Raw genomic sequence first — 14427 nt, forward strand, 5'->3', positions numbered from 1 at the left:
GAGAGGCCTGGCGTGCTGCAGTCCATGGGGTCACAAAGACGGACACAACTGAGCGACTGAACTGAACTAACTGAAAGCAAACACTAAAGTTTCTCTTAGGGCCTTACGTATATTTTTCGGTTTCTAACAGTGAGTATATTCTCCAACGAACATTTGACAAAAGATCTACAGTCACCACATTAGCTGGTGGGACTGAACTTTTTTTCTTTCCAGAACATGATAATAATAAAATAGCTTTGTCCAGCCGAAACTAACACAACATTGTAAAGTAACTGTACTCCAATAAAAAAAATTTTTTTAATAATTTAAAAAATTATAAAAAGCTTTAGTACCTAGCACTTGTTGCTTATGTAATTATGTTAGAACTTGATGGTAGCTTTCTCCCTCTATGGCTATGGTGAAGTATGTAACATGCAGCCCTAACCCACTGAATGTTGATATTCATTAAACACTGCAAAGATATTAGGACATGTGGATAGAAACCCATCAAAGGCAGAAGAAAGTCGAGGCTCCTGGCTCACAGGGATGAAGTGTCATTTGAGGGCTCAGTATGGAATGTAAATGCTTCTCATGAAGGGACCAACTTAACCCTCACAGCTACATTTACGGCAAAGGTATTCTTTTTATTTTATGATAAATAAACTAAAGCCAACAGGGGTTTAAGTCATTTGCCCAAGGTGACACAGCCAGGATTAGAACCTGGAGTCAGCCTTGAGTACCTACGCTCTGCTTAGACACACGGACTGCGGGGTCAGAGAGATCTGGGTTTGAGTTCTAGATCAGACAGTAGATCTGGTCTCAGCCTGCGCCACAAGATCTAATTCACAGGATTGTTGTGAGGATTAAATAAGGTCATCTAGATAAAGCATTTAGCATACTGGCTGAGAATAGCAAGTGCTCAATAAACTCAGGAGATGATGATGGTGGTAGTAGTGGTGATACTGAATGTTCCAGTTGGAAGAGAACTTGAGGGATCCTCTAACTCCCTAACTTCAGAGTTAAGGAAACAGAGACTCAGTGAGGTTCCACAGCACACTAAACCATCATCATAATAAAAGCTAGCATACACCAAGAGTTTATTGTGTGGCAAGCATTTCGTTAAGCAAATAACAGGGTTTGATTCATTCAGCTCTCACAAGTTCTTGAGGTAGTAAGTCCTATTATTGTCTCCATTTTGCAGATGAAGAAATTAAGGCTCAGGAAAAGCAAGTCCCTTGCCTGAAACCACACAGTCAATAAATGAAAGAAACAGAACTCAGCTTTCATAGTCTGTCTCCAGAATCAACTAAGAAAATGTGCATTCTTCACACTTCTTTCCATCCATCCATCCCCTAACCTCCCAAAAGGTTTCAGGCAGTCACACCATAAGTCTGTGGCTCAACATGGTCCAGATCTAGATGCTCAAGCCACTTTCCAATATTCTTTGCCCTAGAGCAGTGATGCTCAAACTTTTTGGTCTCTGTATCCCATTACACTCTTAAAAACAATCAAAGGAAGGTCCCGCAAAGCTTTTGTTTATGTAGGTTGTATCTATCATATTAACCATATTAGAAATTAAAACCAATAAATTTTGAAATATTTATATACTTACTTGAAAACTAACAACATAAATATCATTTTAATGAAAACAACCATATTTACATTAACAAAAACTTGTGATATGAATGGCATTATTTTCTGTTTTGGCAAATCTCTTTATTGTCTGACTTTTAATCTATTGTAATATGTTGTTTTGCTTGAAGTACTTGAAGAAAATTTGGCTTCACACAGAATATTTTATAAAATTTTTCAGACAATTGTAGGTATTCCTTTTTGATTGTGTACTAAAACATGAATTGCAATTTCTTAAGGGTTAGCTACAGTGTGGAATCTAAAACCTTCTATGAACTTTTCATATTCTGTTACATTAAAGTCCATTGACCTACCTTTCATTTTGAATGTATCTTACCCAGGCATGATTTTTAAACTTGCATTAGTCTTTTGGAAAATATAGCTTCACTGAATTATGTGGATCATTCAAATTTTGAAACACTGCATTCATTATTCAGTATCAAAAAATTGCATTTGCTAATATCACCACCTACTTTATCAGAAAAGATTTTAAGTATTAGAAAGCTGTCAAGTCAATAATAGTGGATACCAGTTTTCCAAAATTCTAATTTTTGCTTCGAAGATTAAATTTTTTCTTGGGCAAATTGACAACAAATACTATAAATTGTTTTCCTTGAAGTTACAGGTTTACTCCATTCATTTTCTAGAAAACATCCACCAAATACCCAAGTTTGATAAGCCAGAGTTTGTCACTCTGTCATTCTTTCAAGGAAGAATGGAGTTTCCTGGAATAGGGCACTAGTTTAGGCTCTTAACTCAGTTGCAGAAATACTTTTCCCTAGAGACAACAATTGTACTAGGGTACATAGCATAAAATCTTGACATATACTTTGCATTTCACTGTCACACATATAGGGAAAAAGTGTACTCAAGAACCAAGGTTTAAAAATGATTAAATGATTATTTTTTATTATTAAATATTTAAATAACATATTAAATGATTATTAATGATTTTTATGCCACATCAAGAACACTCTAAGGCCCATTTATTTTAATTGGGAGTGCACGGTGGTAAGGAAGAAAAGACTGACCGGACAATTTGGTGGCACGAATATGATCTGTGCTAAGGCACCAGCAGTTTTACACACCATTGCTTTTGCACCATCAGTGCAAAGGCCAAACATTGAAAAAGGAAAACAACACGTTCATATTACTATGAAAATGATTTGACCTCACAGACTCATTGGAGCCACTGTTGCTGCCGTACGGATTGTTTGAACTGTTTCTTCCCTGTCTGTCTCCATTACAAAAAGGCAGCCCAATCAGATTTGGCTCATGCAATCTGGTGTACTTATCTGGTCCTAATACTAGGTTAAAACCAGGAGCTGACCTCCCACACTGCCTATAAAGGGCTATTTTGTCCATTTCTAACTCCCAGGAGATATTGATAAAATAGCAAAGGAGTGACAACAAAAGAGGAGGGTTTCAGAAAGAAAGCGGTTAAAAAAACATGGAGACAAAAGTTTGAAAGCCTTGCCACCTACCTATGATTTCCTTCACAAGGATGGGCTGAGAGTAATACTTGGGCTCGCTGGCGCCGGCGGCATTCACAGCCTTCACACGCACAAATATCCTCGAATCGGTCGGCAGACCTGTGATGGTGAACTTGGTCTTCTCGATCAGTTCCGTATTTGCGACTATCCAGTCGTCAGCTAAAATCCATTAAGGAAAAAAGAAAAGAAAAATAACAGTTAGTGAAAGAAACCATCTTGTTAAACAACTGACTGCAACTTAGTATTTTATTCTAAATTAGACCATTTTGAGGGAATATGACTTTGGTCTGAACTCAAGATTACATGGCTGGGCTTTTATCATATTTAAATGAAAAATGGCCTAGAATGGCTAAGGTAAAAATCAGGAATGATAATTAGATTCTGCTATTACTAAAAAGTCTCTTATGCATGATACTAGGGTATCCTGAATGACAGTGACTGTTCCAGGAATTTTGTAGTAGCTTATTCCAATTTGGTTTTACAGTATACATTTTTTGCAATTGATATAACCATGATAGTTATCTATCAATATACATTAAAGTTCAGGGGAAAAGGAAAATGCTATTCTTATGAATGAGAGACCCTGACCTTTATAGTCATATGATCTCTCCATTTTATCCTGGCAGGCTTATTACTATAAGCCATGGGAAGTCGGAAGTAAAGTGAAGTGAAGTGAAAGTCTCTCAGTTGTGTCTGACTCTTTGCCACCCCATGGACTGTAGCCTGCCAGGCTCCTCTGTCCACAGAATTCTCCAGGCAAGAACACTGGAGTGGGTTAGCCATTCTCTTCTCCAGGGGATCCTCCCAACCCAGAGATCAAACCCAGGTGTCCTGCATTGCAGGTGGATTCTTTACCGTCTGTCACCAGGGAAGCCCATGGGAAGTTGGATTATGCCCCCAGTTATGAAGAAAAGAAGCTTATTCACAGTAAAGAGGAAACACAGCTCAAGAGCCAAGATCTCATAAAGAACTGGCATAATCTTTCACTTCAGTCAAAAGTTCTGATTTTTTAAAATGCTTTTGGTAGCTTTGTCTATAACATCAAGAAAATTTAAACCCAGCATCCAGGTTTTACAAACATTTCAAGTTCTAAAAGTTTATATGCATTATTAAGCCCACGGGGGGAAAACAAGAAAGAAGAAGGCTCGGTTCCCACATTATTAACTCATGGCCCAGCCTCCCCCTCCATCTCTAAGGGCTTTTTGTGTGTGGGTGTACTTCATGCTTGGTCTTGGAACATTCCCAGAAACTTTATCATACAGTAAGAAACTTGGAGAGCTTTCAGAGCATACTTTACCTGGTAGATCAAATGCAGCCTCCCCATTTTCATCAGACTGTTTTGCTGATGTACCTTTGAGAATCCGTCATTAAAATTAATTAAAGACACCCACTTTCACACCAGAAGAATATCGTATCAGTAGTCAGCATTCTCTGTTAGTAAAGTGTGCAAAGTATACAAAGATATTTGTCTTCAGAACAGTGACGGAAGAGACCAGACACGTTAGAGGAGGGGGGAGTCCTCAGGAGAGGCACAGCCTGCTCTGTCCAGACTGTGGTTTTTTATCCTGAGGCATCTGCCACAGAGAAGAGGAGGAGAAAGGAGGCTGCGACACCTCCAACTCTGGGAGCAAGAAGTAGAGAAGAACAAAGCAAGACCCTGAAGACAAAAGCGGAACAGGGCCTAGACTCCATAGGGGGGCCGTCTGCAGTGGAACAGTCTCCCCTTGCTCTTGTCCCTGCCACCTCAGCCGGGGAGGGTCCGGTGGGTCCTCAGGGAACATAGTCCTCCCTCTGTGGGGCTCACACATCAGAGTCTGGGAGTGAGAGCACTTGAGATAAGGGCAGCCTTGTCTTACCAGGAACTGGAAGTGTTCTCCATGAAAATAAAAACTGCCCCAGCAGCCCAGGAGGCAGCCCCTGGTTGTCATGACAACAAGTTCTTGGTCTAGCAAACAAATTAAGCTGTCCTGGGTTCCTGCATTCCACACGGGTGGAGGATGCTCCTGGCTCACAGAGTCGTTATGGGTGCTCCCCCAATGGTTTGGAATGATGACCATCTAGGTTATTAGGAAGGGAGCAGCGGGATGGGGATTCTTCTTTCTCTTATTTCAACCCTTCTAGGAGTATCGGAGAAGGAGCAGCAAGCCAGAATATCCTGGTGGCTAGGAGGGCATGTGAATGATTCAAATTACTCAGGACTTTGAAAAAGAGAAACACCTTGAAGTCAATGGTCAGTTTGGGAGCTACCATGTTGATATTTCATAATGAAGAGACAACTGGGATGAGAATGTGAAGCAGGAGACTGAGAAAACATGCACGAACGAGTGAAGAACTAGGAGAGAAGAAATTTTCAAGAGGAAACAGGACAACGCAAGATCAGAGAGAAACAAAAACATCTTTTCACGTTGGAACGACTTGAGGGAAACAGAGAAAGAAATTGGTGTCCAGGGGTTGGGAAAGGAATGTGCAAGTTATTTGATACATGAGGAAAAGTTTTCAGGAAGAAAAGGAAGAACCAGGGTGAAGGAAGAAAATGAAGAGTAAAATGGTGCAGGCATTACAAAATAAAATAAAAACCAAGAGAAAGACAGAGTCCAAACCAACACACGATCTTATAAAAGAAAGAGTTCTCTTACAGAATAAAACCTGACGTATCTAAAAGCATCAAACACTACAGAAATTAGTCTGGAGGACAACAGCCATTAAAAGAGAATGGAGAATAGGGCAGCCACAGAAAGGAAGTAAGAAAAGACTGCAAGAAGAAAGATATACACGTTATGAAAGAACTTCCATAGAAAGCTAATTCCAACACGTTATGTGGCAAAATATATACATAATAATGACTGTGTACATATATATATGTATAGGGGTATACATATATATCTACACAGACCACACACAAAATTATGTAAAATACACTTCGTTGTATTTTATCTAAGGTGGGTAACATCAAAATGACAGCCATCTATCATTTTGCTGTATCTTCTTACTTTTTAAACCTATCAGAAAGAAAAGAGTAAAGAATTTGCTCTGTTTCATACATACACAAAAGGTTCACATTCAGCAGCCCCATCACATAGAAGACTGGGAAAGTCTGCCAGCAGGGCGGTATAAATAGCAGAGAGGAGGGCTTGGGGGGGTGTTCCAAACAAGTGGAGGGGAATGGAATGGGAATAAACCATACTCTGAAGTGCTCAAGATTTTATTTGTTGCCTGAGTGACAATGCCCCCTCCCACACTGGGATAACTCTGGGTACTGTTTTCTAATTCCCCCCATTGTTGTTTTGGTTAGTGGATTTCTAAGCCCTGGAAAAATCAAGCACAGTGCTCTGTAAGTGAGTGCATGTGAATGGAATGCAGTGTTACCAAGATTCTCTATTTCCCCTTTCTCTTCTACCCTCCCGACCAACTCAGGTTATTTCCACAGGTGCTCCCATCCAGAGGCCTTGGGCTTCTTTTTCAGCAGAGTCTGCTCTTCAAAGAAGTTTCTTCTTCATAGACGTTTTCCTTCTGTTCACACTCCTGTTTTCTCAGATGTGCTCTGGAGTCTCTCTTTCATTCATGTAAGAGTCATGTTAAAGTTGTGGGTCCAAAGAATTTTCTTAAGAGGCTATCTTGGCCTCTCATTTGTCAGGATTTGAACAAGCTTCCCTGGTGGACTGTTTACCTACCATCATCTACAGTGGAGCCTGAGTTTAGAGCTAGGGCAGTTTTATTCACCCATCTCCAAATCATGACAAGTAGGAAATCAAAAAATACAAGAGGCTTTTAGTGAACTGTACTTTTTTTTTTTTTTGGTTTTAGATATACTCTGGCCCATATTTTCTTGTGTCATTTTCTATTTTTTATTATTGCTATCAGCAAGAGGTTTTTTTTTTTTGCCAGTTTCTCTTCACCTCCTAAATATAAGCCATTAAACCATTAAAATTTTATACACTCATGTCCTGAGACAAATTACTGCCACCTGTCAAATCTATTTCTTACACCCTCTGGTGTAAGATTCTTTACTGACTCTTTAAAACACTGAAAGTTGTTCTTGACTATTCTTTTTTTTTCCTGGAAGAAGGCAGGAATTGATCACCAAATAGTCAAATATATAACCTCTCCTTACCTAGAAATAGGTAGCTCTGCTGATAACTGACCTCTGCTCAGTATAGAGTTTAGCATTTCCAATTTGCTTTATCCTAACTAGACTTTTATTTTGCTTTGGCACATTTTAATTCCACCAATTCAAGAAGAAGGGATCCCTGAAGTTTGGTTAGAATCCCTCCTCCTATGTCCTAGATCTATCGTGTGGTCAGATCTGGGAGCCCATCTGGATATTTTGGAGATCTCAAATGATTAATACCAAGGAAGGGCTGAATTCTTATCCATCACCGAAGGATGACCTTTGGCTTGTCATTTTCAGTAGGCAGGAGAAGAATTCCCAAGACAGAAACAAAAGAAAGGGGGGCATACCTCACCTATTGACGACGGTATTCATTTGAATTATGAGCTGTACTTACTTCCTTCAAAGCAATACTCTAGCACATAGCCATCTAAACCTGCTGCGCCAATCTGGTCTGGGGGCCGCCACTTCATGGTGACCGTGGTGTCCGTCACCGAGTCAACGGTCAGGAGGGTAGGAGGGCTGGTTACAGCTTTAGAGATAAGAAAGGCAGAAAAAGCCGAAACTATTAACTACAGAATCATGGCACAGGAACTGTGGTAAAATGGACTAGATTACAAATAAAAACGCACACAGAAGCCCCCACATCTTCATAAAACTCAGTGAAGACTTCTTGAGTTTACACTGTATATACGGCAAAGATCTGCCGGGCATGAAAAATATTTCAGAAATGCTGCCACACTTGCCCTCCCCTTGGGAGGTTGGTGTGGGATTCTGGGAGGCCCAAGGCATTTGAAAGAAGTCAAAGTTTGAGATCTAATGATCTAGTGTAGATTTCCCATAACTTTTTAATTTTCAAGTGCAAGCTCTTCTTTCTACTGAAAATTACACTTGTCTTCCATAAAATGGCAGAGACATCTTATCTCTTTCTTTGCCTTTACTGAATTGACTTTTTTGGTTCATAGATAACATTTAAAGTGTGACTGTAAAGCAAAGAGACTAGCTTTCAAGTGTGCTAGGTTGAATAGATCTCAATTTGTTTTAGTTATAGTGTCTATACTAAGGTGCTGGCTTATACTTTCAAAAGGTCAAACGAGGGTAGTCATGTGTCAACAGGCTATGTTTCCAGTGAGGAGGGGCAACAGAGACACCCACAGCTGTCTTTGGAATTCCAGTAACAAATTCCAGGCCTACATTATGAAGGCATTCAACTCTATCACACTGTTTGTAATTTCTTAGACAATTGTCCCCAACAATTTCTAGTTTCTTGCTCTGGCACCACTCCAAGAAGCTTCTAGGTCTGGTTCAGTTAGAAGTCAGAAGACAGCAGTCACAACCTGGGGCAATGATTTTCATGACAAAGACACATCTCTCTTGACTCACCCAATGGAACAAAAGGCTTGGAGGGCATACTGGGCTTAGAGATGCCAACAGCATTGACGGCAAAGATGCGGACCTCGTAGGCCACACCTTCAATCATCTTCTTGGGCTCAAAGGTTGTTTCTTTGCAGAGATCGAAATTCAGCCTCATCCATCTAGAGCTTTGTTTCTTTTTCCTCTCAATGAAATATCCTGAAGGGGACACAAAATGGAAACAGGTTTTTCCTTGGCCTCCAAAAGTAAACTTTGTCAAATATTAGAATTCTCAAAAATTCTCAGTACTCTAAGTGAAAAACTCATACACGTATTTTCAACTCATCTTATTCCATCATTTGTTTGAGAGAGATTATAAGGAATACAAATATTGACATCATGGGATATAGACAAAAATAAAAACACTAGAAAAAAGTTACAGGGGTGCTAGGAAGAGAAGAGGAAAAAGTAGAACACAGATACGTAGGCCGCAGAAATTTGTACAGTGACTTTGAGTCCCAGCAATGTAAGTAAGAAGGGGGAAATAACCCGTTTTGTAAGTTTCATTATTAGCAAGTAGAAAAATGTTCTTGTTCCATGGGGGAAGTAAATTCTTCTAAATATTTAACCCTAATGAAACTGCTTCATAGACATAATTCTCTGGAACTGGGCATTTACTGACCAGAACAAAGTTAGACTTATGGTTATTTCAAAATTAGTTATTGAATAGAAATGTCAAAAAAGAGGACAGGAAGTCAGATGATATTCATCAGAGCTATTTAAATCTCAAGTACTTAAAGGACATCTCCAAATATATTTTAATTTGCATGGATATTTAAAGATTTTCTTCTAAATTCAGTATTTTATTTTTTTATCTTTCAATTTATTTATTTTTTTAATTAAAAATAAATAAATTCAGTATTTTAAAATGTGTTTTGTGCTAATGTGCATAAAGAGCACATCAACTCCATTGGCTATTCCACAGATGAACCAACATGCAGTTACCTAAGATTGGGGACCCTCCATCATAGACAGGAGGCTCCCAGGTCATGATGCACCAGTCGTCTCCCACATCTGTCACATTTGGTGCCACTGGAGGATCAGGGATATCTGTAACATACAAACAAATAGAATAAAATAAAATAAAATTGACCAAAAGCACAAAGAAAAATATTCATTGGAAAATATGTTTTAGGGTAATAATCACAGAAGCAATGCTATTTCTGATTATTTTTCCATGTTTACTGAAATGCACTGCCTAACTAGTTTAGGCATAAGGTCCTATTCCCTATGGAACCAGGGAAGGTGAGCCCAATACAAATACAAATGATGTCTCCAAATCCTTTAAGCTAGTGTCACATTACAGGATCGCAGGAAATCCAAGACTCTTGTTGTTTGTCTTGAAAATGGCGACTAAGAAATTAAATTACTGCCTAAATATTGGTTGGGATTTTGTTTCTTAACTACAAAGTGAACTTCCAGCAGAACTAAATCAAGGACTAAGTATTGTACATTTTACATCAGTTGGAAGATTCAAGATGTTGACTGGCAGAAGTCCAAGTCAAAAATGGCAAGTTAGGGACTTCCCAGGTGGTCTAGGGCTTAAGAATCCACTTAGCAATGCAGGAGATACAGGTTCAACACCTGCTCAGGGAACCAAGATCCTGCAGTCCTAGGAGAAACCAAGCCTGTGTGCCGCAACTACTGAGTCCACATGTCACAACTAGAGTCCATCCAACCCCAACGAAAGACTGTAGCTAGAGTCCATCCAACCCTAACGAAAGACCGTAACTAGAGTCCATCCAACCACAACGAAAGATCGTAACTAGAGTCCATCTAACCACAACGAAGGACAGTAACTAGAGTCCATCCAACCACAATGAAAGATCATAACTAGAGTCCATCCAACCACAATGAAAGGTCGTGCAAGATGCAACGAAGATCTGGCATGCCACAGCAAAGACCCAACACAGCCAAATAAATAAATTTTTTAAAAATGTCAAGTTACTATGTCTTCTATAGTTCAATATGTAATAAAGTGACCTTAGCTTTGGGTCAATTTGAAATATGTTTCTTGAGGGAAAACTAAAATGGAATGAAGAAATCATGAGATCTTGGTCTATCAGGAATCTGCTAGACTCATTTCACTTGGTTTTGGGGTCTGGAAAAAAGTTTTTAGAAAGTCATCTGAGAACCAAGGCAGGTGTTATTCCTCTATGTGGAGTCCTCCCCCAAGGCCACAGGTGCTAGGCCTTGCACCAAGGCCACAGAAGTGGAGCCCAGAACCAAGGTCACCGCTGGAACTGAGCCCCTTTGTAACCATTGCCAAACGCCACCCTGATCGTTAACTGTCAGCAGACTTCCTGATCCCAAATGAAGCTAAAGTGCCCACCCTGGTAGTCACCCTATGGCCCCCTAACCAATCACCTAATGCCAACCGTCCAGCAGGAACTTGCTTTGTCTTGAGGCTATAAAAATTGGCTACTAACCCAAAAAAGCATTGAGTCTCCCTGGTCCGGCAGGAGGTTAGCCCGCTGCACTTGCAGTGCCCCCATAATCTCTGCTCTTTGTTCTTAACAAACTCACTCCCTTCTGAAAAGCTGTTTCTGGAAATTCTTTGCCAACCTGCGCTTGCACTGCCTCGGCACTCTACAATGAATGTGATGCTGGAAAGTATTCAACAATTGTGTGTCCGCGACTGTGGAAGACACTGAAGGGAGTGTGACCGAGAGAACTTGGTCAGCAACCCCAAAGTCTAACTTTAGCTATTCCTTCTTGCAACTAGTCCTCTAGGCAAGAAAAGAGATGAGAAAGGGGGAAAGGGGGAAGGAAAAGGAAAAAAAGAGAAAGAAAAGAAAAAGAAAGACATATAAAGAAGTGGCAAAGACAGAGAAAGAAAGGCAGTGGTTTACAAAGTATAGCTATAGTGCGAGTTTCTCTGTCGGCTACCCAGAAAAGTTGAGACAACCAAAAGCTCAGAGAGTCTACCTGGGATCTAAGCACATCAGCTTGATTCTAGAAGTTTGTTGACTTGAGGACTTACCCACAACTTTAATCTTGATGCTTGCATGTGCTTCCCCGGCTTCATTTTTCAGATTTATGTGGTAAACACCAGAATCATCTTTTTCTGCTATGTCAATAACAAGAGTGGTGCTGTCAGGGTAATTTTCAGCTCTTATCCGGCCGCTGCCCTCCATAATAGCCTAGGGAGAAAGGAAACGCAATGTGGTATGACCTGTGCAAACAATAAGGACACCTCCAGTGCCTGGGTACTTAAACTGGAAATGGTGCTAATGCCTGAAATGCAAGTTCCTAGTTTTATCCTCAACCAGGTCTAAGGACAAATGTATTGTCATCCCATTTCACACATCAGAAAATTATGGCCCAAGGCTGCCATAATTATGCCAAGAAAATTATGAACTGGGGTTTGACTCCCAAGTTCACTATCAGTTAACTCCTTAAAAAGAGGAAGTTGGAGGACCAAAAATATAAGCACAAAACAGTCATTCTAGGAGAAGAGTTTCTTTGTACATTAAACTAGAAATATTTAAGCTCATATCAGAAACTAAATAATGATTTGTTCACTTCTTTAAATGTTTTGAAATTTTTTAAATACTGAAATGGGTTGAAGAAGGACACAGTGGCAATTTCCCAATTTGATTTTTCCCTTCCAGTGGGACATGAAAGAATGAACATCTAATTCCTAAAGTAAAGACAGAGGGAAGCTGAGACTTCTATTATATTTTCTTTCTTTTCTTCTTCTTCCCCCTTTCCCCTTCTTATTTTCCTTCATTTCTCCCCTTCCTTCTTTCTCACACCAGAAATTTAAAGCAACATTACATTTTTTTGATTCCCAGGTCATATCTTCCATGCAACAATGGGCAGCCAATACACAAAGAGGAAAAACAGAGAAGGTCCAGGCAGTTTAGAACCTGGGTAATTTGCCACTAACTATTGTCACCTCTACTCTTTAGGGTCTGGATTAGGACTTACAAATCTTCAATAACATAAGATTGTGACAACAGTAAGAATATTTGAAGTGGCTTTCATGATTCTTATTTTATGATAAAAACAAAATATCCTCATTTTAGCCAAATCCTTACTTTAAGATTTTAAAAGATGTTCTGCTCTTTTTTTTTAATGTGAAAAGAAAAATGATTTACTTAGGGCAGTGTTATCCTATCCACTTCATATTTCCGTATTTTATTTTGTTCATTGTGCTATAATTTACATAGAGTAAAATTCATAGCTTTTAGATATATAGTGCATGAATTTTGACAAATTTCTGTGATTCTGTAACCAGTACCATATTCAAGATACAGATTATTTCCATCACTTCCCATAGTGTCCCCACACTCCTTGGCATTCAACCCACTAAACCCTGGTCTCTGCAATCACTGGTCTGTTATTTGCCACTTTAGTTTCCTCTTTTCCAGAATGTCAAATAAATGGAGTCAAATACTTCAAGTGAAACTTTTTAGATTGATTCATCTTGCTGCATATATTATGAGCACATTTCTTTTAATTACTGTGCAGTTTTCCATTGCATATTCCATGTGCAGTTGTTTTATGTATGTACAAACTGTATCCTTACACAATTGAACTTTTGAGTTGTTTCCAGGTTTTGACAATTATAAATAAATTTGCTATAAACATTCCTGAACAGGTTTTTACGTGGACATGTGTTTCATTTCTTTGGAGAAAATACCTAGGGACAGCTTTGTAGTTGTATGGAAGTATATGTTTAACTTTATATTAAAAAAAATACCAAACTCTTTTCCAAACTGGATGGACCATTTTGCATTCCGACCAGCAATGTATGAGACTTTCATTGTTCCATATCCTTGCCATTATTTGGTATTGTCAGGTTTTTTTTTTTTAATGGTTTCTTAAAATGGTACAGTTTCTTTCACTGAGCATAATTATTTTGAGACTCATCCAAGTTATTGCACTGTATCACAAATCTATTCCTTTTCATTGCTGAGTATTATTCCCTTGTATGAATTTTGTTTATCCATTCACTCATTAATGGAATCTGCATTTTTATCAGCTTTTGAATATTATAAATAGGGCTACCTTGACTATTTGTACTAGCAGGGTTTTTTTGTGTGTGTGTGCGGCTTATATTGGATTTTAATGGAAAATCCTGAATGAAATTTTTGGCCAAACCAATACATCAATGATTATGCCAACTGTAAATAAAGACAGTTCTACTTGTTCCTTTCCAAAATGTATGTCTTTTACTTCTTTTTCTTGTTTGATTGCCCTGCTATAACCTTCAGTGCAATGTTGAATAGAAGTGGTAAGAGTGAACATCTTCCTCTTCTTTCTGATCTTAGAGGAAAAGCATTCAATCTTTCACCATTACGTAGGATGATAGGACTGTTGTAGGATTTTCAAGGATGTCTTTCATCATGTTGAGGAAGTTCTTTTCATGTTCTGGTTTTCTTTTTTACTAGAAATGAGTGTTCAATTTTCTCAAATGTTTTTCTGTGTCTATTGAGATGAGATCACATTCTTTCTCTGGTTTGTTAATATGGTGAATTATATTTGTTTTTAAATGCTAAACCCACCTTTGCATTCCTGGGATAAGCCACCTGTGGCTATAACACATTGTTCCTTTTATGTGCTTTTGGATTTGATTTGCTAGATTCTGTTTAGAACTTTTTTGCTCTATGTTCAGGAGTGATACTGACTTGTAGTTTTCTCTTTCTGTAATGTCTTTTTCTGGTTTTTCTGTAAGGATAATATTAGCCTTCAAGAATGTGTTGAGAAATATTCCTATCTTCTTTTCTTCAATTTTTTTCTAGAAGTCTATATTAAATTTATATTACTTCTTTATTAAACATTTGGTGGAACTAT

General features: G+C 38.7%; 1 protein-coding gene across 1 annotated transcript in view; it reads right to left on the reverse strand.

Moving 5' to 3' along the window:
* MYBPC1 (myosin binding protein C1) overlaps positions 1–14427 on the reverse strand; it is a 95028-nt gene that overhangs the window by 19104 nt on the left and 61497 nt on the right. Inside the window, exons 23-27 of the mRNA XM_061124169.1 lie at positions 11609–11768; positions 9571–9675; positions 8596–8784; positions 7610–7744; positions 3096–3263 (exon numbers count right to left, since the gene is read on the reverse strand). Coding sequence (XP_060980152.1) covers positions 3096–3263; positions 7610–7744; positions 8596–8784; positions 9571–9675; positions 11609–11768 — 757 coding nt within the window. The remainder of the gene's footprint in view (positions 1–3095; positions 3264–7609; positions 7745–8595; positions 8785–9570; positions 9676–11608; positions 11769–14427) is intronic.

This window comes from Dama dama, chromosome 22 (assembly GCF_033118175.1).
Source record: "Dama dama isolate Ldn47 chromosome 22, ASM3311817v1, whole genome shotgun sequence".
Lineage (NCBI taxonomy): Eukaryota > Metazoa > Chordata > Mammalia > Artiodactyla > Cervidae > Dama > Dama dama.